This window comes from Danaus plexippus, chromosome 8 (genome assembly GCF_018135715.1).
Source record: "Danaus plexippus chromosome 8, MEX_DaPlex, whole genome shotgun sequence".
Taxonomy (NCBI): domain Eukaryota; kingdom Metazoa; phylum Arthropoda; class Insecta; order Lepidoptera; family Nymphalidae; genus Danaus; species Danaus plexippus.
The window spans coordinates 2,917,199-2,944,868 of NC_083542.1; the positions used below are offsets into that span (position 1 = coordinate 2,917,199).

A 27,670-nucleotide genomic window follows, 5' to 3' on the forward strand; every position below is an offset into this window, starting at 1 on the left:
AATGAAAGTGATATCAACTCGACCCAAAACTTTCTTGGGTTGGCCCGATAATACTTGGGACCGTTTTCCATCAAGCTGGATTTTAGGAATAAAATTTGCATACAAACGTGTTATGTACCGTAATATACTTACAGAAACTCGTTTGGAAGTTCCATCTGGATTCGTTGAACTTTTAGGTCCGTTTGTTAGGATCGAGAAGTTTCTATTTCATTTTTATGGTAAGCGGCTGCAGTTAATGAAAAACCTAAATAAACCGATCCAAATCCCTTCTGTAACCAGCTATAGGTTTAACATACTAAAGAAGTATACAACATCTTAAAATTTAATATAATTGAATGGTTCTGGTAAAAAATATAATAATTTTTTGATTCCGGTTTAAGACTGAGTAAAGATCAAAGCCAAAGGTGTTTTGAAAACACCAAACAATGGTTAAAACGATAAACTAGTAACGTAGCAAATGATGATTATTTCCATAAAATTATATTTTAAATACTGAAATGATTTTAATTTGCAAACAAATAAGAATATCGTACCATACATATTCATCCTTATTTAACCTTAATATAAAAAAATAGAAAATATTATCTGATGGATCAGATAGTGAAATATAAGTCGAGATTTATACATGTAACTTGAGAAGTAGGCGAGTCCATAACAGTGTACTAATTTTAGAATATAAAGGACATACAGCACTTTTTTCTTAACGGGTGCCGTGATAAGCAGAAAACACTGCAGTGCGCAATTTATGTAATACTTTTAGTGCTCGCCCACATGTTGCAGCCATTTAATATGTTCTCAACTTAATAGGCTCCGAGAACAGTTTCTGCACACGCGGCTTTATTTGATATATAATTTTTATTTAAAATTAATGTTCTTAGGTTTTTGATTCTAGACTAAAAATATTTACATCGACACTCTCAATGCTATTATTTTACGAACCAAATAAAAATTCTTCATACTCGTTTCACTCGAAATCGTTATCATTTTTAATGATCACAATTTTTATTTCTTCATTCAATTAAATTACTCTTAATTGAAACTGATTGACTTCTGATTAAAAGCGTACTTATAAATTATAATAACTTCCTTATTCATGTCATTGTATTTGAAAACTGGTTTATTTCTTCCTATACGACTGGTAAATACAGGAAATAACAGATCCCATTGATTTAATTCTCGAGTTCCATTAATGCGGTAATCCTATTACAATCTAATTGGTCTGTGTCGGCTCTCAGACTGGATTAGAGACTAAAGCATCATAATAGCATTGTCCTTTTTCGCTTACTCCAATAGACATCATCCCACGTTACGTCGGAAACGCTTTAACAGCAACTTGCAATTTTCCTTTTTTAATCTATATTATTTAACGACGTAGGATAACACACGTCCGGAAGTGGTTTTCGAAATTTGTCATGACTTTAATTTGAACCATTAGTCGTTTTATCTGTCTAGATATAGTCAAATAATCCATAGGAAATTATTCTCTTTGCTGTAAATTTTAATTAATTAGAACATTCAAGTACTTTTGCTACAACTGCCCTACAATCCAATTAGTAAAACAAATTACTTTCCTAGTTAATCCATCAAAACTACGTAAAAATATTATTCTGTTCTATTTTTGCAACAGACGTATCTCTTTACGTACTAGTCCAAAAAAAATACTTTAAAATCATTTTTATTGCAAATTATCTAAAAACATAGTTAGAAATATCCAAATGTTGTCTATAAAGATAAAAATACTTACTATGTCTGTCCATCAACAATGCTTTGCTAATGGAGCGAAGTAATGATAAATTACTGTTTAATTTGCTTTACGAATTTCCAAGTAATTAGTAACGTCGAGTAAAACTCTGTGGAATATTATGCATACCGACAATTTTTGTTAACCGTCTATTTACAGTTTGTTAACGTATAATTTGAATGTAGATATCTCTTTAACAATTTCATTCTTTTAATCAATCTATCGATCAATCTAAATAGGTATAACAAATCCTTTTTAATCAATCTAGGTTAAGTATTGTTCCAATATTTAAATTAGAGTTCGAAAATAAAACATTACGAAAGGATTTGACTTTAATTCATAATAAGTTATTAACATAAAATCAGCTTTGTTTTAAACGTATCATCGCGATCTTTCTCTGCAACTTTGTTGTCTAGAAATTCAATGAAATAAAAAGTGGTAGCCAAATTACACAAGTTTAGATTAAAGATATCTTTATTAAAAAAATATTAATGAAAGATTTTTTTGGTGAATTTTATAATTATAAATATTGACAAAATTATATTTAATATAAATATTCAAAGACAAGTTTATGTCACAAAGTAAAAAGTGAGATCTTAAAAAGAGACAAACAATTTATAAGGAATTATAAGTTTGAGCAACAGTTGTCCGGTTTATATTTTAAAGAAAATATTTGTGTTTTTTCTTTAATTACGATAAATACTCATTAAAAGGGCGTTGCAAAATAAAAATACGTGTGTATAAATAGACAATATTATTGTAAAAATTTTTGTATACATATTAATATGTATAACAGAATTTACTAATACATAGACAAGATTATTTGCTAATATTTTGGCAGTGTCCCTTCAACTCCCCGAGTCTTGTGAGCAACCTGTAGGAGAACAAATATTTATATATATTCCTTTATTTTGTCTTTTTGGTTTAAAAACAATGAGTCAAAAATTTATATTTTTATTAAAAGAATTCTCGTCGTTTATCTTTCTGTATTGAATATAGGCCCTTATCTTATATATTTAGTGACTTTTTCTAAATGACAGCCAATTAATTTAAACTGATCATAAAATTTCAATGAGCTATAAAATAGGGTAAAACTCTTTCTGAGTTGTGTTTATTGTATTTTTGATTAAGTCATGGTACCATGATCTTGGCAGTAGTGACGTCGTCTTCTACGTCGTCGTTGGGCCTCACAGGCATCTAAACAGGTCTCCTCTGTTAGAAAAAAATATTATAATTAATCATCCTAAATACAAGAAAGGGATCTCAAATAGTGATATATTTTTACTTGACCACGTGTCTACAATAAAAAATATTAATATTACGATTTTATTACTTTGGATGTTATCCTAAAATTTTTACAAAAATAATATAATAATTATACGATAGCATGGAAATAGTTAATACAACTGTAATAAATAATAAGGGAAAGAAAACTGAGTCCTGTCAGAATGAGATCAAAGACTTTCGCGAGTATTCGTTTAAATTAAAGTAATATTTTCGGATTACTACGCGTTATTTAATTATTTATTTTTAAAACTACATACTCACGACGTTTCGGTTACTTCGCAGCAACCGTAATCACGTCTGCCTGTGATCGCGTTGTAATCCGAAAATATTCGTTTCATTTAAGTCCTGTCATCACAGCATATCAGAAAAACTTATTTAAGAAAGCATTCCTTAACTAATTATTCTTACCATCACAACACGATGGATGGGCTGGTGGAGCAGCGTCGTCTTCGTGTCGCGCTAAAGCACGAAGTTGTAGTGTATACGCCCGTGAACCGCTGCCCACACCGAGACCGTCACCACCCGCAAACGTCGCGTATGGACTGATTTCATACACATCTGTTTTAAAATGAAATATTTAGTTATCGTTTAAAAACCAATAATAAATTTATGACATCTAAATCGGACGACATAGGCGTATCTGTAATCTGAATTATATCATACCTGGTGGGTCAGGAGGTAGTTTGGGTGTTGGATGAGGGGGCGGTCTGTATGTACCACAACCTGGTTTGTCACTGGTGATTACACGAGCAACTGCACCTTCACCTCTGAAGGTAAGTATAAACATTTTAACTAGAAAATTAGAATTACCAGCTCTTACAAGCTCAGATACGAGAGCAATAATATTTATTTTTAATGTTTAATTGCTTTTTGGTCTTAACAGAACAGAATTACTTCGATAAAAATATCAATTATCAATAAATATACATATATTTAACCAAAACTGAACAGCTATATCAGTTTTTTCATTTATGCTTAATACGACAGAAGAAAATATGTCATATGTTTAAAGCCAGGCAGTTCCAGAGTGAAATTCCTATAAAACTTATTTTCTTACTAAAACGAGATAATCAATAAACTGCTTACAGCTTTAGAGTCTTTCATAATGAATTCTAAAATAATTCTTCATTTATAACGTTCAATTATAAAATATCTCGTGAGAAGATCTTTTCTTTAGAAATTAATATAATGATTAAGAATTTTACTCCCATTAATGGGACGACGGCCCTTTGAATTTAAAGCTAGAATCTTTATAACCTCTGAGATAATTTTAGTTATATTTATCAACAGTACATTTTTTTTAAATATATCACAGGATTGTTGGAAATAAACCACTACTCACAATTAAAAAAAAATTGCTTACTTACATTCATAAAATAAAATATTACTTATTAGGCTCACTTTACTTTTGTCATGTATTTAATATATATAAAAATATCGAATCTTGCTATAATCAGCCATTCCGAATTAGAAAAACTTGAAGAAATGAGTATTAACGTTATATACTAAGTATATTTCACTAAAATAGACATTATATTCCACGCTCGATAAAAGTCTCCGTTATCTCCTCGTTATTATTCGACATGAAACGTAATAACACTCACGAAAAAAGCGTTACTTCAGCATAATTTTGGCTGGTTTCATTTCAATTACTTACATTTACATTTTTGTAGACTTTTCGACGGATGCCTTTGTGAGCAGACATTTTTAATAATACACTAATGGAAAAAATAAGGGACCACAATAAAAATTGAATTTTTTGACGATTTTCAAACTGCTATTTTGAATGTATCTTTGATAGAAGTGGTCGTATGGGATTAAAAAACATCAATTTTAAATATAAAGTTCCTATTTTAACGACTCTTCAACGTTGATGAAATATAAGTAGAAATTGACTGTATTTATATAATTTTAGGTCATAAATATGCAATTTTTGTATTCCTATGTGTGGATTGTATAAGTTTTGGTTTTGTTGCCAATAACGTTGCAATTACTTGAGCTTCTAACATTTTTACAGGTCTCCAAATAATAAAGTTTATAAACTACATGTATATTAGTTTGACTAGACATGACCTTCTAAAAACGAAATGACAGATTAAAATTTTATAATCTTTAATTTTTTGGATTAATGTTACTCACCTTTTTCTCCTTAAAAGAATTGCTAATATAGTAAGCGCTGCTAGAGATAACGCTGCGCAAAGAGCTAACAACAAAGCTAGCTCGCCGGCAGTTGCAGGAAAAGGAGCATCAACTTCCTCGGTATAACTACCCTCAGCCGGTGTAGTTGTGAATTCATACACTTCTCTGGTCCATCCAGCTTCATTTGATGCCCGAGCAGCGACCCGATATCTTGATCCCGGAGTCAAACCTAGTGTTTTCAAACGTTATTTTGTATAATAGAGAAAGTAATTAGAAGTAGAGCATTGAGAACTATGCATTAGCAGTTATTTACCTCCTAAAATTACTTCACCTCCAACCGGTACGTCTCTAGCACCAGTAGTTCCCGAACCAGCCCATTCTAATTTCAAAGTAACTGGTCCGCAGCCACCATCAGACCAAGTGCTTGTATCAAATCTAGCATGAGTCGCATTAGTTCTAATCCATCTCGTATCTGGTGGTGCGGTGGGGGGACCCCCAGATGTTCGTATTGATATTTCAGCACCCGGTGCTCCACCAGCAGACCCATATGCTCTATACGCTGAGCCACATCTGAGTCCTGTTAGTATAACGGGTCCGGGACTTGCAGATTGCATTCGCCACTCACCCTAAAATGTATGAAATAAATATCGAAAGGAAGAACAAAGTGCGAGAATTTGAAGAAGATGTAATTATTCAAAGAAAAGGGAACAATTATTATACCTCTGGTGCAGACAGTCGCCAATGTAATGTGTATACTTTTGATAAGGCATGACCTTGTACTTTAGGAGCTGGTCTAAGATCTAATTCCAATTCCCTCGATTTAGCTTCTAGCAAGGCTAAACTTGGAGGAGTGGGTGGTCGTAAAACATATAGTCTCCAAGTGACAGAATCAGAACCATGTGGGTTTTCTGCCACACATGTGTAGTTGTCTGCATGTGATAGTTCCAATGCTATAATAGGGAGGATAATAATTTTAAACTGTTAAGCAATGAGAGTTACACAACACAGATCTAAGAAATATATAATGCCCTACTTCGTATTAATAGAGCGTCGCCATCCAAATGAAAGGGGTTTCGAGGATGTAATGGATTGCCTCCTCTTAACCATCGTTTAGCGGGTGGAGGAACTCCTCCAACAACACAACGAAGAGATAATGACGTACCAGCTGCTCCAACTGCAATACCCCCAAATGACGATATCCGAGCCGGAGCTACAAATTTATCATAAGAATATAATACTGAGCTATCATATTATGTAACGCTTTGTTTATTCTAAATATTATTTGTAGTTTTATTTTATTTCTCTTTTCAAACTAAAAATAGAACTGAAAAATACTTTTACAAAGTTATTTTTAAGTACTTTAATACCTAGTGCACTAGTTTGACAAGCAATAACAGAAGATGGGGGCCCTTCACCGACACTTGTAGCTGCTCTGACCCAGGCCTCATAAGTTCTTCCGGCGCGTAAGCCGCGTAGGGATTTCATGCATTCTACCATATTGTCCCCCTCTGTGCATGCGTTTACACGTGTCACGTTGGCTTCTTGAGTCCTAGTAATTTTTATTATTTTTGTAGATTATGACTGTTTGATGAGAATACATCTTTTTTTAAGTAATAAATAGAAATATTGTATCAAAAGTATATCTATTTTCATTTCATTATATGCTAAATGATAAATCTGTGACATAAATTTTCATATTTTAAAAAGCGCCAATGAAAATACAGATAGCCTCCTGAAAGATTAAAAAAAGCGGAATTAATGACTGCGTCCGATAAAACAGAACGATATATTTCACGTACCCTGATAGATCTTTGACGTAAAGCGAATAATGGGTGAGCTTTCCGTTTGGCTCCAGTGGTGGCAGCCAGGAAGCTCTGAGTGACCGTTCACTGAGAGCAATCAATTTCATGCCCCCAGGCGCACTTGGCACTAAAACATCGTGTATGTTGAGTTTATATCAAATAACTGAACATTTTAATAAATTTAAACTACCCCCAACGCATTCATTGTCATTTAACGATTATACTGGCACACGTGAGATAATTAATTGAGTAATAATAGACCAAAAATGTATAACTTTATTTTGGACAACACACGATATTCGAACACTATTAAACGACGTTAATAAAATATAGCAAAAGTGGTTTTTATCAATTTATTCTCAATTTAATTAAACTGGAAATAAAGCGGGGAAAACAATAACGAACAAGGAAATCATTTTTACATTAATATATATATTTCTTATCTCTTTTGCTTACCATCTTCATCGGTCTTACAAACTTTCGGTGCGGAGAGAGGGCCATCTCCAGCAGCGTTGTGAGCTCGAACTCGTATTTCATACTCGGCGTATGATGTTAAACGAGATATTGTTGTGTCCTCGCCCTAGTTCAGTAAACGAGTTTGGAACATTTTAATAGTCTCTTATTTTATATTGAACATTTAGAATTCATATTTCTAATTGTTTTAATAATTACTTGATCTTAGTGTTATATTCTTTTGATAGAATTTGTTACTACCCCCATTTTTTACTGTCATTTATATGTCTTAAAATCCAAATATGACCTTATAGTAATAAATAAATATGGTAAATAAAATTTTAGAATTCTTGTATGATATTCGTTTTGTACCTCAGGCCAACTTACTTGTACTCTCAAATGAGCGTCCTGAGTTGGTAATAATGGATCAGAGTCTCTTCTTGTGTACTGTAATGTATAATGTGTAATTTGGCCCCCTCTAACATCAATATTTGGGGGTCGCCATGAAACGCGGAGTGAAGTTGAACTACTGGATATGCAGGAAACATCTTCTGGACCGCCGGTTGGAGCTAACAAGAAATAATTCCATTCACAGTTGCAATACCAAAAAAGATTTTATTTATAAATTGTTGCCATGTCATGGTTGTAATTGGTCATAAAAAGGTCTATATATGATTATTTAATTAATTATTATGAGTGGAAAACCTTTAAAAAAAAACCCCCTTTTATGAATATTTCATTTGTAAAATTTTATATTAAAACCTGTTATTTTGGCTATGGGTGTAATCTCAAATTACACAGCTTTGTATGCATTTCATAGCAATGCTTAAATCTTGCCGGTTGTTAATGTTAAGCCTCTATTCATATTTCTCTTGTTATTCCGAGCAAAGTCATTATCGTAAAAAAATGCAGTCAGCTCTTTTAGCAGAGTTTGTATGGATTGCTAAAGCTACTGAATCTACTTGTACTTGAAGTTGCTTTGCAAAACTTTTACCTCCCTCAGCTACAAAGTAATTAAATAGAACATTTTGTTAACTTCTTTAGAATTCAGTGTGCTTAGAAGTTGTAATTGTTGTTTCTAAAGAAAACTAATATAATATTTTACAAAGAATCTGAATACGTTTTTTATTAGTTAATTATAATTTAATTATAAGAAATGTATTCGAGGAATAAAATATTAATCAAAAATACAAATATCAATCGATGTCTGTCTTATTTTACACTAATAAGACGAAAGACTGAAAAACAAACTTTAAACCAACACGGCTAATAATTCTAGACAAAGCATTTACCCCAAAAGCCAGATATAAACGTATAAAAATGCTATCAATTTGTTCCGAACCGTTTGACCTGGAACAAGGCCACGGTTCAATTAAGCCATTTTGCATTTTGATAGGAAAATTTACGATGGCCGCTTTTGAATATATACGCCGCAGTGACAAAACTTATGAGTGCCTGTGGTTGCCTTTATTGGACTTCCAAAGTACATATACATATTTACATATTCAAATGAGTCTTGTTCCCGAGCCCGTTTTTTTCCTTTCCCATTAAAAGTTCGTCTAACATTTTTGGGACTCGCAAATGATATTTCTGTTTATGAAACAGGACCCGTTGTGTACGACAATTTTAATGACTTTCGTTATGAGAGCATATGGAAGTCTAAGCAAATGACATCAAAATCATACAGATTAATATAACAAAGTAGGGCCTTATGTCACCGTATCTACATGATTTTATATTTGCATATTAGGTAGCTTAAAATCCCCCTTCCATTTCGTAACAACTGCATGGACACAATTAATTAAGTTGGAGGCATAATTATTTTGCCATAAAATAAACTATTTATTTTAAGCATTGTTATTTGACGTTTTTATTATAAAAAAACAGACAAACTAGTAATACTGAGTAATATTTTCTGTTCAATAACTAACAAATAACAGATTATAATAAACCAAAACAAGCAGAATCTGCTTTCATTTTCTTAAAAGAATAAAAATCAAATTATTATAATATTCTTTCTTCAGAATCTAGTAGCAACATTAATATCGTGAAGAGATTTATTAATTGATACATTTACATTAATGTTATTAGTTACCAGCGACATGAATATTCTTTAATTTAAGGATTAAAATGACAAAAATTGCAACCGAACGGATTAAAACGTTTTATACACAAATTATACCTATAAACAAACAGGTATAGTTTTCTTGCTTTCGCGGATACCAAGGACGTTATAAAAAAACCTACATGGATAATTATATTTATATACTGTTTATTTAGTAGGTACTATAGTCCTATAAAAAAATATTCAGCTTAGATTAATTTAATCATAGCATGCACAGACTTGGCACCGAAAAGATAACTCACGTGATTCCAGAGTATGTCGGTAATGAGGCGGAGATAATGGACCAGTTCCGGCTGCGTTGTACGTCCGTATGGTGATCCCATATCTAGTAGCCGATTTAAGACCCCTGAGGGTAGTGCTTGTGGCGTCTGCGCTAGCTCCACTCTCAGAACCCGTATCACTGGCGCCCTTGCCTTCTTCGGAAGCTTCCCACCACCGAATCGTATATCCTAAGAGTGTACCATGCCAGGTTTCTCTTGGAGGTGGCTTTAAAAGATTCATTTTTATAAAGTCATACTTAATATAAAAAAATAATTTTACAAAACTGAAAATATTAATTGATACAAAAGTGTGTAAATATTTTATGAATTATAATAAATTATAAAATAATCATTTAACGTAAACAAAGTTAGTTATATTATATAATACTTTAAATTAAAGAGTTATATTTAATTAAAACAAAAAACGCAAAAAGAGTTAAGTAAAGAAAGTATATTAAATATCTCCCATTAAATAAAAATGTTATAATAATATTTCAAGACACTTTTTACTTAATGGGCTGGTTCCGAAATAAGGTACAGAGAAAGTTCACGTTAAAGTACTCTTACATTAAAATAACACTCCTTTTAAGCAACCTATTATTTAAAACATTGTAGAAGGTACTTTAAATAATCCTTTATCCGCTAACCTGCCACGTGACTTGAAGCTCTCTCGCTCGAAGCGCACGTACCGTGATGTCACGGGGAACTCCTCCGGGCGCTAATGAATATGGAATTAGCTTTTATATTTTATACGGCCATTGCGTCTCGCTATGTTTAATAATAGATGCTATGCGGTATTCTTATAACAGAGAGTTATTTGATATACAGGCTAAATTGAGTACGATTGCTTTTAAATGTTGCTTAAATGAATTTGAATATACAAAATAAAGCACATGTACTAAAGTTATTTGAATCGTTTTCAATTATAATAATATTCCCTTGTGTCATTGAAAATACGAAATTAACTTTGTGTCTAACGGCCCGACTGTGATGAGATTTGATTTTATGGGTTGGTAGTCGAAGGTAAATTTTTTCACTAAGCGGAGCCGGTCACAAAATCTAATTCTTTATAAAAAATTAAATATATGTTTTTGTTAAATACTATATACTCTAAAGAAACACTAAATAATATGAGTAATTACCCTCTTCACGTGTAGTGAAATGAAGGGGCTGTGTGTATGAGGAAGATCCAACATCGTTATACGCAGCCAGTCTTAAGACATAACGCGTATCGGGAGAAAGACCCCCTAGTGATGCACCTGCTCTATTTGGACCTTCAGTTCTATTAATAAAAAAGAAAAAGTCTAACTAAATACCAAAAAGTATAGGATAGCTGGGTATAGACATAAATAAGTTTGTTGCTCTTTGAAGTGACGACTACTGGACTGCACTGTAGTTTGTATATAAATATGTATGTTTGTGATTCCTAAACGAAGACTAACTTCCTTCCATTACAATATTTTCAAGAATCAACAGCGACAGCAATAACTTTTTTACACTTTTTACCTTCAAGAAAAAAATAATAGGCACTTACGCAATATGAAGTAAGTCTGAATTAGCGAGTGTCATGTTGAGAACTTCTGGTGAATCCCAGGTGTCTATCAAAGTGGGGAGTGGAGCATTAAGCGGAGCGTTCGTAAGATCCATCGAGAGCGGTCGGTATTGTAGTGAGTAGTGGGACACAAACGCCCCCCGAGCGACTCTCCATGTAACCCGAGCTTTACGCGACCATACTTCTGATATTCGCACCTCTTCTGGCGTATTTGGTCTCTCTATTCACAAAAATAATTAGCTGTATAATTTATGGCTGCCATCAGATGAACAACATTTTATTTATAGAGGAATTTCAGTAAGGAATAAAGTTAATAAATTACCTTTTACAAAAAGCCTGAATAGCAGCTCGTCAGTTCCATAAAGATTCCTCGCCATGCATCGATAATCACCTGCATGCTCAGGACCCGCATGAGTTATGGTTATTTCCGAAGTCATGGCACCATTTCCCAGATCTCTCATTTCAACCCCTCCTGAACCGCTATAATAAAAATTTTACATAAAAACATTTGATACATTACAAATATCAAAGAATTACGAAGTTTACTAAAATATTTGTCAAACCAACGATCTCCATGGTATTCTGCGGTTTACAACACATCCATACATTTGTTTCTTACCCAGCCCCTCCCCCCTCCGTCCGTCCGCCCGTAACGTAAAAGAAAAGGCAAATACAATTGTCGACTAATTATATGATGTTAACATTTTCATACGACACACTGGTATTTATCAGATTAACAGTGAATTAGTCCATCGTTGGCTATCTGACGAGTTACATATTTAGCTCCGTCTCTGATTTAATAAATATTCGGTAACATTTTACCTGAATTTATTATATTTACATATTCTAGTCAAGTGTTGTAAGTGTTTTATTACGAACACATTTTTTTTTTGTTGAAGATGAGAATTTTATTTTTATTAAAAACTCGTCTCAATAAGTATGAAAAAATATATTAAAAAAGTATAATTGTTATTGTATTTAGGATAAAAAGAAGTTTTATTTTAAAAGTCAATCTGGAAACAGTCTGGAAAATGACAACAACATGTATATAATATATAGATTAGAATAAAATAAAACATACTGTAACGTAAGTGGTCTGGAATCATGAGTCCAATGGACATGTATTTCTGGCTCTCCACGTACAGTGCAAGTGAGTCTTGCGGTTGAACCACGAACGACCCATCTTGTCTCTCCCGCACCCCCTCTTGTCAGTTTTGGGGGTTCTAAATAAATTATATTTAGATTATTGTGTTATGTATTGTTGTCATTGCATTAACATGCGTTTGTTGACTATTTATATATAATAACTAAATGATATATTGAAAGTCAATAAATTATAATTTGAATAGGTAAAGTATTATAAAAGATTTTTTTTATATGTCATCAAAGGTAGAATACGTACCCCTAACGTCAAGAAAAAAGGAATGATGAAGAAATGAATGCTGGACACGAGCTGTGCAACGATACCAGCCCTCATGTTCTGGTGTCGCTGCTCTTAACCACACAGTACCATCTGATAAAATAGAACCCTCGCTGGCACTTGCCGATTCAGTTTGACTCCAAAGGATATGACGCCAGTTATCTCCTTCTGTTGTAGAAATCATAGATGGATAGAAGTGATAATTTTTATGTTATCTGCCATGACCTAAGATATAAATATTGATCTACCTGTTGTGAATTCCCAAGATATTCTAGGCATTGGTTGTCCTTTAGCTGAACAAGGGAGGAGAACGGCTGCACCGGCGGACACCGAAGTATTCTGAGGTCGCCACACCCAAGTCGGAGGCTCTAAGCGGAGAAACTACTTTATTTATTATGCTATCCAGTCTTATTAATAATTTTCAATTAGAGTTTGCATTTTTAAGTAAAGTATAACTTTAACTATGTAAATAATTACCTTTAACGATCAAAGATGCGCTATGGCTTACGGAACCAAAGTCGTTTGTGGCTTTGCATGAATATTCTCCGCTATGCATTGAATTTAGGTCTTGGATGACTAATATTGTAAAAAAGTCCATATTTTTTTGTTCAACCTACAAAAAAGTATTTGTTTTATTTTACTGGATACAAATTAATCTACAGTTTATTTAACAATTTACATACTTTCAATGTTGACGGAATAGGTAAATTATCTTTATGCCAAGAAAACTGAATCGGTTTGTCCCCAGACACTAAACTGCAAGTAGCCTGTGTACTACCGCCTACCTCTAATTCTTCTGGGAACTGGAACGGCGCTATTTTAGGAGGTTCTGTAAAAAGACTTTCCATTTTACCATTTAAATTCTTGATTTTACACATTAGCATAAAAGTGATTTACACAATCAATTTCTTACTATGTACTTCAATTCTAACAGTTCTTCTTGCAAGTTCTCCGCTTTCAGCTCTTACTTCGCAAGTATAACTGCCTGATACCGCATTTCTAACTGAAGTCAATCTCAACATGCCTTTCTCATCGTTGCTTTCAATAGGACCATCCAATAATGAACCGTCTTCACGACGCCAGACTACCTCTCTAAAAACGGGAACAACGATTTTTCATTTTGTTGAAACATACCATGAAATATCATGACTATAGCAACTTACTTTAACGGATAACCCGAATAAGGACAGTACAATGTTACATCGCTATCGGTTTTGATGTGCATTGGAGGTAAATATCGTATATTTGGAGGGCCTGTAGAGAAAATAATTGGTATAATCATTAATGACATACTAATAATAATATATGACTACAAATATTGTTTATCTCGTCGTACTAATGGTTACCAAAAACATTGAGCCGTGCGTGATGTGCTTGAAATCCTCCAGAATTAGAGGCATTACATCCATATCTACCGCCTTCATCAGCACTTCTAATAGTTATACTCAAAGTAGAAACTATCGTTCCTTCTTCCCCTCCAGGTACTGTTTCAGCTCTAGTGTTGACATTATATCTAAAGTAATTAATATTTTTATTACATAATAACTGACAAAAAACGTTCTTACAAATACTAATGTCTCACTTTTCGGGTGCTGCTGGCAACGGTCTATTGTCTAAAGTCCACAAAATTCTAGGAGGTGGAATTCCTGTTGCTGCACATCTAAACGCAATAGTTTGACCAATGCGTGTTATTGCTTCACTAAATGTAGATACCAATCTGGGTGGTCTGTCTAAAATATAGTTCAGTATTTTATATTAAACGTCAGGGACATTTATCCACCAGAAATGTTTTTTTTAACTAGAATTATATATACGTATATAATTTAAGAATGTAAAGAATAGAAATCCAGCTTCAAGTAATCATATTTTTTTTTATGTATTAATATTTTAAAATATTACCAGCTATAACTAATTCAGCTCCAGCCACAGCGGAATCCGAATGATCAAACGCAGTGCACTGATACATTCCGACATGGTGTAAACGAACTGGTCCTAAAGCTAGTCGCGGTTGAGGAGAGTGCAATGGACGACCTTCATGTTGCCAGCTTACAGTAACCCCTCCACCTCTGCCGCCATGAACTGAGCAATTAAAACTACCGCTACCACCAGTACCGAGCATCTATAAGATGTTTTCCACAAATATTGTAGGTGTATATAATATGAAAAGAATTTTGTAAAATATCTTTGTAAAAATAAATTACCAGTGGATTAGGAGTGACTGAAACTGTTAAAGGCTCGTATAAAACTAGACGTACAATAACACGAGGTGAGGTTTCAGTGCCCGCTGTGCAAGCGTATCGCACCGCATGGTGAGCGCGTACATTGGGCAAAATAAGTGTACCTCCACGAACAACACCCTCAGTAGCAGTTATCCACACACCGTTTGCTTCCTGTCGCTGCCAACTATGTTTTGAGTTTGAATATTTTTATTATTTATTATTAGACTTTTATTTTGGTTAACGTAACTTAAAAAAACATTTATTAACACTTACATAATAGCGTGTTTATTGATATGTCTTATTATACATGGCACTAAGACTGTATCTCCAATACGAGCTTCAATAGAATTAACTTCAATATTTTCCAGCCAACTACTATCTGTGACAAAGAAAATTAATATATCTTATAATTTTACATTCTCGTTGTTAAACTAGAAGATTTTACAGAAGACTGGGACATCATAGAACCTACTCTAATTTAGTTTTTTTTTTTAAATGGTTTGATAAGGGATTAAAATAATTTTCCTTTTTTATTCTTATATTCGAGGTTCTAACTCTATGGAAGGTTTATATTAAATTTATATCATAATTTCTGACTTCATAAAGCTCACCATCTGTTGTAAGTTTCAAAGACGGGCTGGGGACATCAAGCGCCAAACATGAATATTCCGCTTGTATATCAGCCTGCGTTAAATCCGAGCCAAGTAACAAGCCAGCCCCAGCCACCCACCGTGTATCTGGAACAATTGCTTACAATTAACAATAAACTATGCAACCAGTGGCAGAATGCAGCGATAGTTTTTGGCAACATCACCCAAATATGCAATATAGCTGTACTGTTTCCTGAATTATGCCGCTCTATTCCTGAATTTTGTTTCCTTTATCATGGTTTTGCACATATCTATATTCCACATAACTTTGTGTATTATTAACAAATAAGTGATTTTTTTTAACGAAAAGCTCTAAAAATGTAATAACGGATAATAAAAACTGATTTTTTTAAAATTGAATACTAAATTTACATTTTGCTATTAAATGTTGCTAATCGTAATAAAACTGACCAGCTCCCATATATCCTGATGATAATGGCAAGCCATCTTGAAGCCACGTAACGTCTACCAATCCCAACTGTGGTGACAATTCACAACGGAGCACAACAGCACCTCCGACCTTCGCTGGCATTAGCTGTCTCACAAGATGTGATAAGACGCTGTCTTCCACTATTGAATAATAAACAATAATTTAAACATGGTTTTCAACACTAAAAATTAAAAAAAAAACGGTTTTTTCTTAAAAAAATTTGTTTGATTCTCAACATTTCTACGCTGAAGGTTGAGTTAATAATTAATCTCTCTACAGTGCAGATGACGACTATGGTTTGTTATTAAAAATAAATTTCATTTTATTTATGATGTTTTTGCAACAATAAACAAATCACAGCAAATAATATTACAAAGCAAACTATAAAATACAACAAACCATTAACATTTCATCGTAATTTATTCGCAAAGTAATAACGTGGTTACATGAATTAACTGGCAAATTAATTAAACATGTTTCTGGAACAAATTTTAACGGACCTTTCAGTGGAATTATTGAAATCATTTATTTAATAACATATTCGTCACTTGTTAACGTATAATGAATATTCAATGTCCACATGAAAGGAACACATTTTTTATTCAATTTATTAGTTTATCAATAAATATATTTTGTTTGAAAATTATAAATAATTTATATATAATATGTACAATAATATGAGCGTCTATTTCGCTAAGAAATAAATAACTTTCCTAAGTTCTATGCTCTCTGATTTATGAGTATTACAATTTCTCTGAAAATGAAAACAAAGTATTAAGAGAAATGAAATTATGAATATACAAGTAATTGCACACAATTCGTTGCTTTGAAGCCTTGTTATTGGCTTTGTAATTGGATTTCATATTCTTCATGTTTCAATATAATACGTAACTTTACCTTTATTGAAAAAGCTTTAGGTAGTTATTAGATATTTAAAAAGTAACATATAGTAACAAAGTAATAATTAATTATACATTTCATAAGTTAATGAGAAACATGTTGATGGAAACAAAATAAAGACAAAAATAAAAACATCAAAGTAATGTATATTTTATTCATTATCCATTTGAATGAGGAAAAGATTGAAATGCCTTTTCTATGGTTGTTGCCTTTCAATTATTACTTTGTTTATGATAAAATAAATAATTAATTGGGACTCGGGTCTAAGGAAAACGGTCGCAGAATACTTTTGTAACCACCCCCTGGTTGGGGGGAGGGGGATAAAAATTATTTGGTTGTGAAGAGGACTTTCTATACAGATTTAATGTATTTATTGTTTTTGTTGTTTTTTTTTAATATATATGTTTTATACTGAGAGGAAAATGTGCTGATCATGACTCCAAGAGCGAATTTGGTACTGGCGTATCTAAAAATATTGGTAGTTTAGATTATGTATTACTATGTGTGTCTAGCACGAGAAAAGTGTAGATTAATATATTTATAATAAAAAAAATATTTAAAAATTGTCATCTTTATTATAGCTATAATACTATTCATCGCTTTTTGGATCTGTATTTTAAAATTACTTTTAGTAAATTATTATGTTGATTAACCTGTTCCTAACAAAAACATTGTTTAAGATTTTCTATATTGTGAATTTGAACTGAAAGTTTGATAAATATATCTTTGTTATAATGAAGTTTTGAATGATGAAAATCAAAAATTTAAGCATTCTGTACTTGTTATACTTTATACTATACAATATTTAAATACATCTACTATTATAACTTCATGAAAAAATTATATCTCTTGTAGATGATATATACTTTCAGATTTCTGTATTATTAAATAAACGTGTTGGATTCCGGCACAACGTTTTGTGACGTTTTTGATAGACAAAGTGATATTGATTGTTCCCATGCGAACAGATCATCAATTAGGGATGATCCTATTTTATTTATTCTCTTATTATTTTATCTGTATTGCGATTAATGTCGTTGAAGCATTTTCCTCAATAATTATACATGTTATCTCGCTATTATATTAAATTTATTTATTAATGAAAAAATGTACCAAAAGTTACTGTTTAAAGAGTATTGTTACTACATAATGCTATCCAAATATCTCACGAACAAAGGAAAACTTAGCTTGTTTCAAACTCGCTCTAATGTCATTTTTAATCCCTTAATTAAAAGTTTTTCCGTGTAAAAACTCCGAGGGCCTTAGGCTGTTTTTCATTTTATTTCATATTTTCTGTGCTGTAACAGAAAGTTAATTGGTTCAACTGGGAATTTTTAATTTGTTTAGCTCTCTCCGTTCAGTTGTGTATTATTTTATTTTAAGTCATTATCCATACGTTAATGGAATAAGCAAATGCATTCCTGTTTCTCTCTCATTTTTTTTTTTCCAAACAACTGGACACTAAAACTAATGGATTTTTTTCTAGCAAGAGCAACGTAAAGGTAAATAGAAAATGTGCAAAAAAAAATAATTAAATTATTTTCAATAACAATCATGTCCTTAATTCTTGAATAACAATTTAATAAATTAAAAAATAATGTGTTAAGTTAATCTATAACTCTAAAGTGTAATACAGTTATAAAATAATATTAGACGTAAAGACAAACCTGCTTGTAGTAACATGGGTCTGGACAGTGTGACACCAGCTCGGTTGGAAGCCCTGCATCGTAATAAGGAACTGCTACCACCACCACCTGCATCTACAAGTGACCTTCGAGCACCCACCACTAGCCTACCATCCGCTAACACGTGCCTAGGGACAAAGAGAAATCAGTATAGTAATAAAAATAAATACTTCCTATAGTAAACATCTTCGAGAAAAGATAATTAGGCCATACAATTATAATGTCTATTCAAACATTTCGTTTTACGAACGACTTTCAAGAAACGAATGAGCAGATGACAAATGTAAATTCTTTTTGTATTGTGATTTTGATTAATACCAAAATTATTTCTTGGTATTAAGAAAATAACATAATAATTGTACTTTTGCCTTCCTTAATAATAAAAATGGTACTTAGAGGAGATGGGCTGATGAGAGGTACTTAAGAGAAATTGCTTGTTTTTATTACAATAATACATAATCGTTGTGTTGACTTAAAAAATAAGTAAGAAAAATAAAAAATAACCAGGATTTATTAGAGGAAGAATTGTCTATAATGTCGTTTTTACTTATAATTACTTATACTTATAGACGTGGATCCTAAAGTTCCTTTAAACAAGAAATATCCTATGTGTTATTCCATTAGTACATCATAAGATATAATTATCTTTACTATTAATAAAGTCCAGACTTGAATTCAGTGTAATATATTTTTACACTCTATTAATTTCACCTTGTACGAACCTGCGAACCGTTAAATATTATATCACACAAACGACTATTGTTCAAAAAATTCTTTAGTCTCAGCCTTTTAATAAAATAGAAGAATCACAATAAACGTAACCTTTCACTTTTTAAATAAGGCTTCTTTACGTAACAACAAAATTGTATTTTGATAAAACATCACATCCCATTATCCCTCGAAATTAAATTGATATAATCATATTTTTATATTTTGTCGGGTCGATTCGCTTGTAAGTAAACGACGTTGAAGAATATTAGGTGATCAATCTTTGAAGTAGCGAGTGCTCAGTATAAGAGTCCAGACCCTTTTACTGTTACATACATATACGTGTTGGGTTATAATACATCTGGTTTCTCATTTTACACCGATATTAAATATTTCACACATAGATAAACTGTTTATAGTCAAAGTAATATAACTAAAACGTGTCTAAAAATAATTCAATTATAGCGTAAAAATACCTTAACTATTTGTATTCTTAAATTAATGAGATCTAAGACATTCGCAAGTTTTATTTATTTAAATTCTTAAATTAATGTTCATAGATATTTTTTCATCAAATTGTTAATTTAAACGCTTTTAAATAATCTTTAAATAAATATTATTATAAAGTAAATTGATCCGTAAATCAAATTATCGTTCAAAAATGTTGTTATTATTATTGTTATAATGTATACAGATATGTAAGTAGTAAGTTTTTCATCACATGCATTAAAAATATCTCAGCTTATATCTTCATCAAATACTCAAAATATCTTTTTACATTTTCATCTAAATGTTTCTTTTTTTATGTGAAAGGTGGCAAACGAGCAGACGGCCTACTTGATGGGCACTAGCGACCGTCGCCCATGAACATAGATGTGGTGGATGTGTGGTCAACCTTGATTTTTGAGAAAAAGGAAGGGGGTGGGAATAAGGAAATGGCAGGAAAGGGTGGAAACAGGGAAAGGGCAACCGGTTCTCTCACTCATCGGACGAAACGCAGCCACTAGAGGCTACTTCACGCCCATCTTCTGTGAGAGAGTGGTACTTGCCCGGTCCAGCCAGCCCATGTTAGAGCAGCAGTTTAATCACAGCTAGGGTCTACCACCTCTAATGTTATAATCAAAACTAATAATTATTTATATTCTACTGATACAACAAAAATGAAACGTTTGACAAACGTATGTTCGTTTTGATCACTAAGCAAAACTGTCGAAATTGCTACGATAAGGCAGAAATTTCACTTTAATCCCATGAATATCTATAATCGAGGAATATAGGTGAGAGTCGAATAAAACCCTTAACAATAAGTATATATTGTATAAATAAAATACCAGTACTATTTATTCGTTTGTCTATATATATAAATTTTATTTCTGTACTGCCATGGCCCGGTATCAGATATTGTTATAATAGAATATTTGATCACACAATCTAACAAAGCTTGACAGGATATCTGTTTCGCGCCGACAACTCTAGACACTCAATCATCCTATATTATACATCAGCGTTTGAGGTACGAATGACGTGAAAGCAAAAATATCCTGTATTATAATTTATCACCTCAAATACAGTTACTTATGGGAATTCACTCAATGCAAATTGGTGTAATATTTGGATTTAATATATTGTAAACCATATTATTGACTTTTCGTTTCTTAAAGACAGCATTAATATAATATACATCTATTAGTGCCCACTGCTGAGCCAAGACGTCCTCTCACATGGAAAAGGTTAGAGCATTAATCACATTTCTCGCTGAAGGCGTAACATAAGGCTAATCAACAAATATGGGCAAACGTCAACTTATGGCACAAATTGATATTTGTTGGTTCGAAATCGTTTTTATTGTTCACTTGCTTTCTGTAATTATTCATATTTCATCATATACAAGTACTTTTTTACACTGTTTTAGAAATTATTAACAATTATACATTTAAATGAAAATAATATTTTTTGGATATACTACGAAAACTACATACTCCCGACGGTACGCCAGAAAATTAAGAAATCGATGACGGTAGATGATAAATAACAGAACCAACTGACGGACTTTCACATCTCGTCTGCCCGTAATCACGGTTGCTGAAAAGTAACCGAAACGTCGGGAGTATATAGTTTTAACAAAAAAATAAAGCACGCGTAGTATATCCGAAAAAATATTAGTTTCATTTAAATGAATAAAACTCGCGAAAGTCTTAGACCTTACTTTTGTATATGTTAATGAATTTTTACCAACAAATGAATTAAATATATTTTAGATGAATATAAATACATCGAATTGTTAGTAATACATTGGTAAAATAAAATCTTTAATCAATAGGAACAGGATAAGGATCTGTCAATGAAATCACTCTTTGAGTTAATCAAAGTATCAAACCCTTAATCCAATCTAAAATAATAAAAAAACAAATATTTGTTTCCAAAAATATAATGAAACAATCGACAATCTAATCGATTAATCGACCTTTTCTTCCTCTCTCGATATTATCTTAAAACTAAGGGCGATGTTCTAATATATTTTTTTTTATGTCATTTGTACCAATCCTTTAAATTTAAATTCTTGAAGAATATCGTTCATGTTTAGAGCCAAAAATATGAAAAAATAATTTATTTATATCAAGTAACATTTTCATAAAAATAGTTTTCCTAGTTTACATTAGCTAAATTGGAGAACATTTTAAGCAATAATTATTTTAAACTGATATCGAGGAAAGAGTTTTTCAGCTGAAAAATAAATCGATGTTATAAATTTTACAGCTCTTCTCTTAAATCAAAACATTGTTCGGAAAGCGAGTTATAATAGCTCTTACATATAAGTGTTCAAGCAAGGTGTCTAAAGTTTACCGAGTCAACAGTGTGGTGTAGTGCTGACATAGTTTATTTAAAGCAACCTTAAGAATATAGAGCCTTAAATCTTCCCCTAAGCTTAGCGATAGAGTTTTTATTGATAAAAATAACAGTCTCCCCAACTAAAGCACAATATGAGACAGGTTATATCAAAAAACCAAACTTACTAATATTATAAATTTAAATAAATTAGGAGTGTTTTACGTCTTTTTAAAGTTTTTAAACGAAACACATATAGATTTCATTATTTTTTCTAGATTATTAAACGTTAAGTTCCCATGAAAGTTTTTAAATTTCCTATAATGTCTTTCACTAAATCAGATATGGGACCATTTGTCTGTTTATGTAGTAAACGGAATATATTACAGACATCCACAATATATGTAGAGAGAAATTTTAATGAGAACATTACTAAAAACTTTATACTTTGTTCTCGTTTGGAGGAACTAAGACATGACTCGTTTATGCACATTTTAGGTGTAACTCAATCGAAAACTTTCACGATTTATTAGAAACGGCCCACGAAATTGGAAGTTATTCCACATATCATTTGGGACTTTGAATAGTTCGATCCAAGTTTTAGATCAGGTCGCAAATAACTTAAGAAGTATGTGATTAAATTTGTTATTGCTTTTCGTAAGTTTACTAATTAGTTTTTTATTATACTTTTCATTTTTAATCAAATATAAAAATATTAATAATCAAAATAATAAAAACAGAAAATGTTTATTTGTGATTCAAATAATCATAGATCTGACAGTGAAAAAGTAAACATCAAATTTCATTAGTGAAAAATTATTTCCCTCTTGCTTATTAACATTGCAGTTGTTCAAGTATTTATCTAAATGTATTCAAATGGTTATTCTAATATTATGAAAGGATAAAAGAACATTATATAAAATTACAATTTGTCAAATTTAAGATACAAACTTGCTTCAGACTTAAATAATGCTGAAAACATATTTACATATATAACATTGGAAGAAGTAGATAATTCTTCAGTTGGCAACCATGTTCCAGAAAGGTGTAGTATCCCCCAAAAACGTTTGTCATTTAATGAATATGTACCACAGTCTTCGCAAACTCGATTTACCATCGGTGAGCTAAGACTTGAATTAATTAAAACTCATATACCATTTGGGACATGGAATAGTTTGTTCGAAGTCTATTTATACTCCAGATATAACATTAAGGAGATGGATATAAAGTCATTTGATTATAGAAGTTCATGTTGGTAATTTTGGATAGTAATTTCTATGGACATTAAACTTTTTCCTCTGTCATACATATATTGTACTGTCTTGATGCGGTTCGACAGTTACTATAGTTACGGAAATATTTTATTGGTTTAAATAGGATGAAAAATTCAATATAAGTAGAAGTATGTTTTAAAAAACTATTTTAAAAAGGTACCTTAGGTACTGTTTCGCATTTTTGCAGTTGGAACTAATTTTCAAAACCTCTTAAGACTCGTAAGACTAAAAAGATTGAAGTATATGCATATCTATTTATTTATATGGGTGAGAGTAATTAAGTAATATTTAAAAAAATTTCAACGCCAAAAATCTGTAAAACACTAATTTATTTTTTTGAACTGCTTTTTATGAAAATATATGCGATTTACTTTTAAAAATACAGAAATAAGTGCTTACCAAATATGTCGGGAATTTACAACAAGTTTAAAAATTTTCATTGCAAATGGTAAATTAGTTTAACATTATAAAACGTTAGCAAGTTGAAAAAACTCGATTCTATACAGAGAAGTCTTCTTGTGAAATACGTAAAGTTTTGAAACTTTGGTAATATTTTGCAACTCGGTGTAGACAAGTTCAAATGCCTAACGTCAGCGGAAACTTATTGTCAGTTAATTTCTAAAGGGACGAGTTGTCAATTTCGCTAGAGTGGAAATAGCGAATGCTCGGTAAACGACCATAATCAATGATAACTTCAAGTGCAATAGTAGAATAGCAATAGCATTTAGTGACATCATTGAAAAATAATGTAGAAAAAAGAGTCATTACGTTTGCCTGTGTCAAAGTCATGGTGTGTAATGTTTATTTAAAAAATATATATGTTTTTTAAACTAAATTTTATATTAAAAATAACTTTGTGCAATTCTTCCTATAAATTTATATATCTTTTTTATTCGGTACTTATTTGTTACCGAAAATATTTTTGTTACAAGACGTCTACGTATTTATGCTAATTAATAAAAAATTTACTTTCTATTGTTTGTTTTTGGTAAATTTACGCCTTTTATTTGTAAAATACCAATAATCTACCCCGAGTTAGAGTTTGCTACAGAAAAATCTTTTTTCCGTTAGTGTTAAAATATAAACCAAACATCTAAGCAAAATGATACAAAGTTACATTAATGTGACTTTATTTCTCATTGCCAGAAGAAAAAATCACCTATTTTATTCTCAGAAATAAGCAGTTTCAAAAAATTTAGGCTCTAGTATTATTTCAGAAATACATAATGTGTATCCTACGCTCACTTTTTCCATCCTTTAAATTAGTGTATAAAACAGAAGAAAAGTTTGTCGCCGAAAATAATCACAAGTATTGTCGAAGCTCACAATCACATTATTAATATTGGAAGAACAAGTAACTGTCATAAGTAATAATTTTATACGTATCAATATCACATATGATTGTATAAAGTCTTTAATTAACATTTTTTATAAGAGTGAAAGTTTTATTGAGCAGGATTTTCTGAATTTATGAAGAACTTACTGAAATGTAACTATGTGTACTTTCAATCCAAACGTACCTTAAGCCAGGGATGGTGGTGATTAGCTGACCTTCGGCAGTCACCCAGTGGATTTCTGGTGTGGGGTGTCCTGAGGCTCGACAAAGCGCGTGGGCACCCCTTGTGGCCGGCCATAACACGCGTGGTGGAGGTTCCACGGTGAAATGTGGCCGTTTGTCTGTTGACGCGACTGACGTCACCAGCGTTATCGCTATCATCCATTGTATTGTGTAACCTAATGGATATAATAGATATAATTTAATTGATATGCACAGTCAGGTCAAACTTAGATGTTAACAAAGAAACTTATAATTGTGAGTGAGTCTTTTTTAATTAGTACATTTGTTACATGGGCGCTTTTATATAATCAAACTTTGATCTGGTAAGATATTTGGTATGTGTATTGTATGGTGACAGTTGTAATGTACATACTCGTATACTATGAACATTGTTTACTACTTCAATTAAATATAAAACTTATCGAAATATTCCGATACCGTTGATATTTTTGGAGTATTGTCGACATAAGCCACATTGAACAGTATTTTTGCGATTTATTGCAACTTTCGTAGCGGACCGTACAATTATTCAGGGTGGACGTCTATCGTCCGAGCTCACGTTATTTACTGCCCAGAGAAACGCGGCAAAAACAAGTTGAGATTTTTTAAAATGGAATATATGACGTCGTAAAAATTTTAAATTACAAATTTTCACTCGCGCTATTGTTATGTAAACTGTAGTTTATTGTTGCATTGTAAAATATGCCGCGTCTATTTAATGTAATAAAAAAAATAACAAAATATATACCGACTTATTAGTTTCATATATTATTAGTGATTTTTATTATTCGTGTACTATATTCAAAGAGTACAACATACAAAAATCTATGTTAATATTTTAGGTATAGAGCTTGTGAATTAACCTAACATATTTATATAAGTGCAACATCTACAGCATCGTCTTGTATATTCTTAATCATTTCTAATTACTGTTTGTCCTTATGATAACATATTAAATGTATAGTCGCATATTGCAAACTAAAAGTAAAACATTAATTTACATTGAAGTTATAACGTCAGTTCAATCAACTGTAATAACTATTTTAATTTTCTTAACGAAAACTTTTAGTAATATCTTTAAAATTTTAAATAATTTATATTTATATTAATTCCTGAAACCTTTTAGTTTTCTGGCGTTGAATTTGTATTTTAATAGACGTTATAATATTATTTGTCAGCGTTAGCGCTGAAACTAATTGTTTTGGTAGCACGTCAAGTGTCATTACAAACAAATTTGAACTCAGAATTAACTGTAAAGTAATTAATAAGATTAAATCGTATTAAAAACAAGACAGAATTCGAAGACCACCCAATATACTACGTGCTAGCAGGGGCTCCGAGACTATAAATATATCGTTGACCTTAAGAATGACTCTGTATATGTATGTATATGAAAAAAGGACCTTTTTCCTTCTTGTTAAAAAAAAATCATCAAAAGAGATAATATTGAAAGGCCTTTCGTGGTTCTTTAAGCGAACACAGCTAATGGTTGTTTGGTAAGCTTTGAAGACAAAGCTCACTTCCTTTGCCTATAATTTTTTTCTATCATTTGCAGCTAAGTATTACATTTTTAATAAAAAAGTAACATTAAAAATATTTAAGTTTTACACGAACTTAAAAATTAACAATAAATATTTAAAGCTTTTTATTTTTCCTACTTCCAATAACATGTAAAATAGCTATAGGCTGTTTCATAAGTTATTAATCACAATATAAAAATGATATTTGAAAATCTCTAACCTCAACATCCATATATATATTTTAAACAAAACGTACGCGATATATTATATTGAAAAGTTTTATATTTCAGTTTTATATATATTTCTTTAAAGCAACACCTACCTACCAACTAAGAAAATATATTATTATTATTAGTTATTGAAATTATAACTTTTTCATTGAATTGAACAATTAATTTAAAAAAAAACCTTTCGATATAAATGATTTAAAAATATAAAAACAATCCAGTTTTCTATAATTTTTTTTTATCAACTTATTTATTTAATTTATATCTAATTAACAAACCTTTCATTCCGCGATCACTTCACGAAAATTTCAACAAATTTTCTGTAATCGAAATTCATGTAGGAATTTCTCATTCCAAATTTATAAATCACAAAACGACATATTCTATAAATATTGCGATATGACGCGGCGATCGCAAAACTTTTCCCTCTATTCTAGAGGAGCATACAACACGTCTGTCCCGTGCGACGTTCAATAGACGACTGATCTCGCAACCCCCGCCCAAAGACCATAGCATAATACACCCATTATGCGTTGAGATAATACTTGAACAGCCATCATTGTGAGGTGAATTTTAAAATAAGTATTCTTAATGTTAAAAACCATTAAATCGAAATAATATAATACTATTTTGTAAAGAAGGCAACGCTAGTTCTAACAAACGATGAATGATATGTTTATATATATATATATATATATGATTATTAGCTGATTCAAATAGCAAATATTGTGATATTAAGGGTTACATATACGATTAAGACTAACTCGTAACCAGGGAATACATGTATATGAGTATTCTTGAGCTGAAATAAAATTAGTTATTTTGAATTAAAATGATGCAAACATAAAATTTAAAGGTTATGTTGAATATGTGTCCAAGAAAAATAACTTTGTT

The 27,670-nt window shown here is 31.4% G+C and overlaps 1 protein-coding gene across 1 annotated transcript; it reads right to left on the bottom strand.

Annotated features, from left to right (window-relative positions):
• Window positions 1-2,424: 2,424 nt before the first annotated feature.
• LOC116771557 (cell adhesion molecule Dscam2-like) lies at window positions 2,425-27,225 on the bottom strand. The gene is made up of 34 exons (XM_061521401.1): window positions 27,055-27,225; window positions 24,992-25,205; window positions 18,646-18,791; window positions 16,060-16,218; window positions 15,610-15,735; window positions 15,272-15,377; window positions 14,981-15,182; window positions 14,679-14,898; window positions 14,362-14,509; window positions 14,126-14,292; window positions 13,943-14,033; window positions 13,693-13,871; window positions 13,463-13,608; window positions 13,257-13,392; window positions 13,028-13,147; window positions 12,762-12,947; window positions 12,441-12,582; window positions 11,682-11,839; window positions 11,342-11,579; window positions 10,950-11,089; window positions 10,455-10,525; window positions 9,790-10,033; window positions 7,810-7,991; window positions 7,426-7,549; window positions 6,967-7,096; window positions 6,535-6,716; window positions 6,201-6,377; window positions 5,888-6,117; window positions 5,481-5,793; window positions 5,168-5,396; window positions 3,692-3,795; window positions 3,437-3,586; window positions 2,882-2,953; window positions 2,425-2,615 (listed from the first exon to the last, which is right to left on the bottom strand). The coding sequence occupies exons 1-34, from the start codon at window positions 27,059-27,061 to the stop codon at window positions 2,590-2,592; spliced, it is 5,265 nt and encodes a 1,754-aa protein (XP_061377385.1). The 5' UTR covers window positions 27,062-27,225; the 3' UTR covers window positions 2,425-2,589.
• Between the last annotated feature and the right edge of the window lie 445 nt (window positions 27,226-27,670).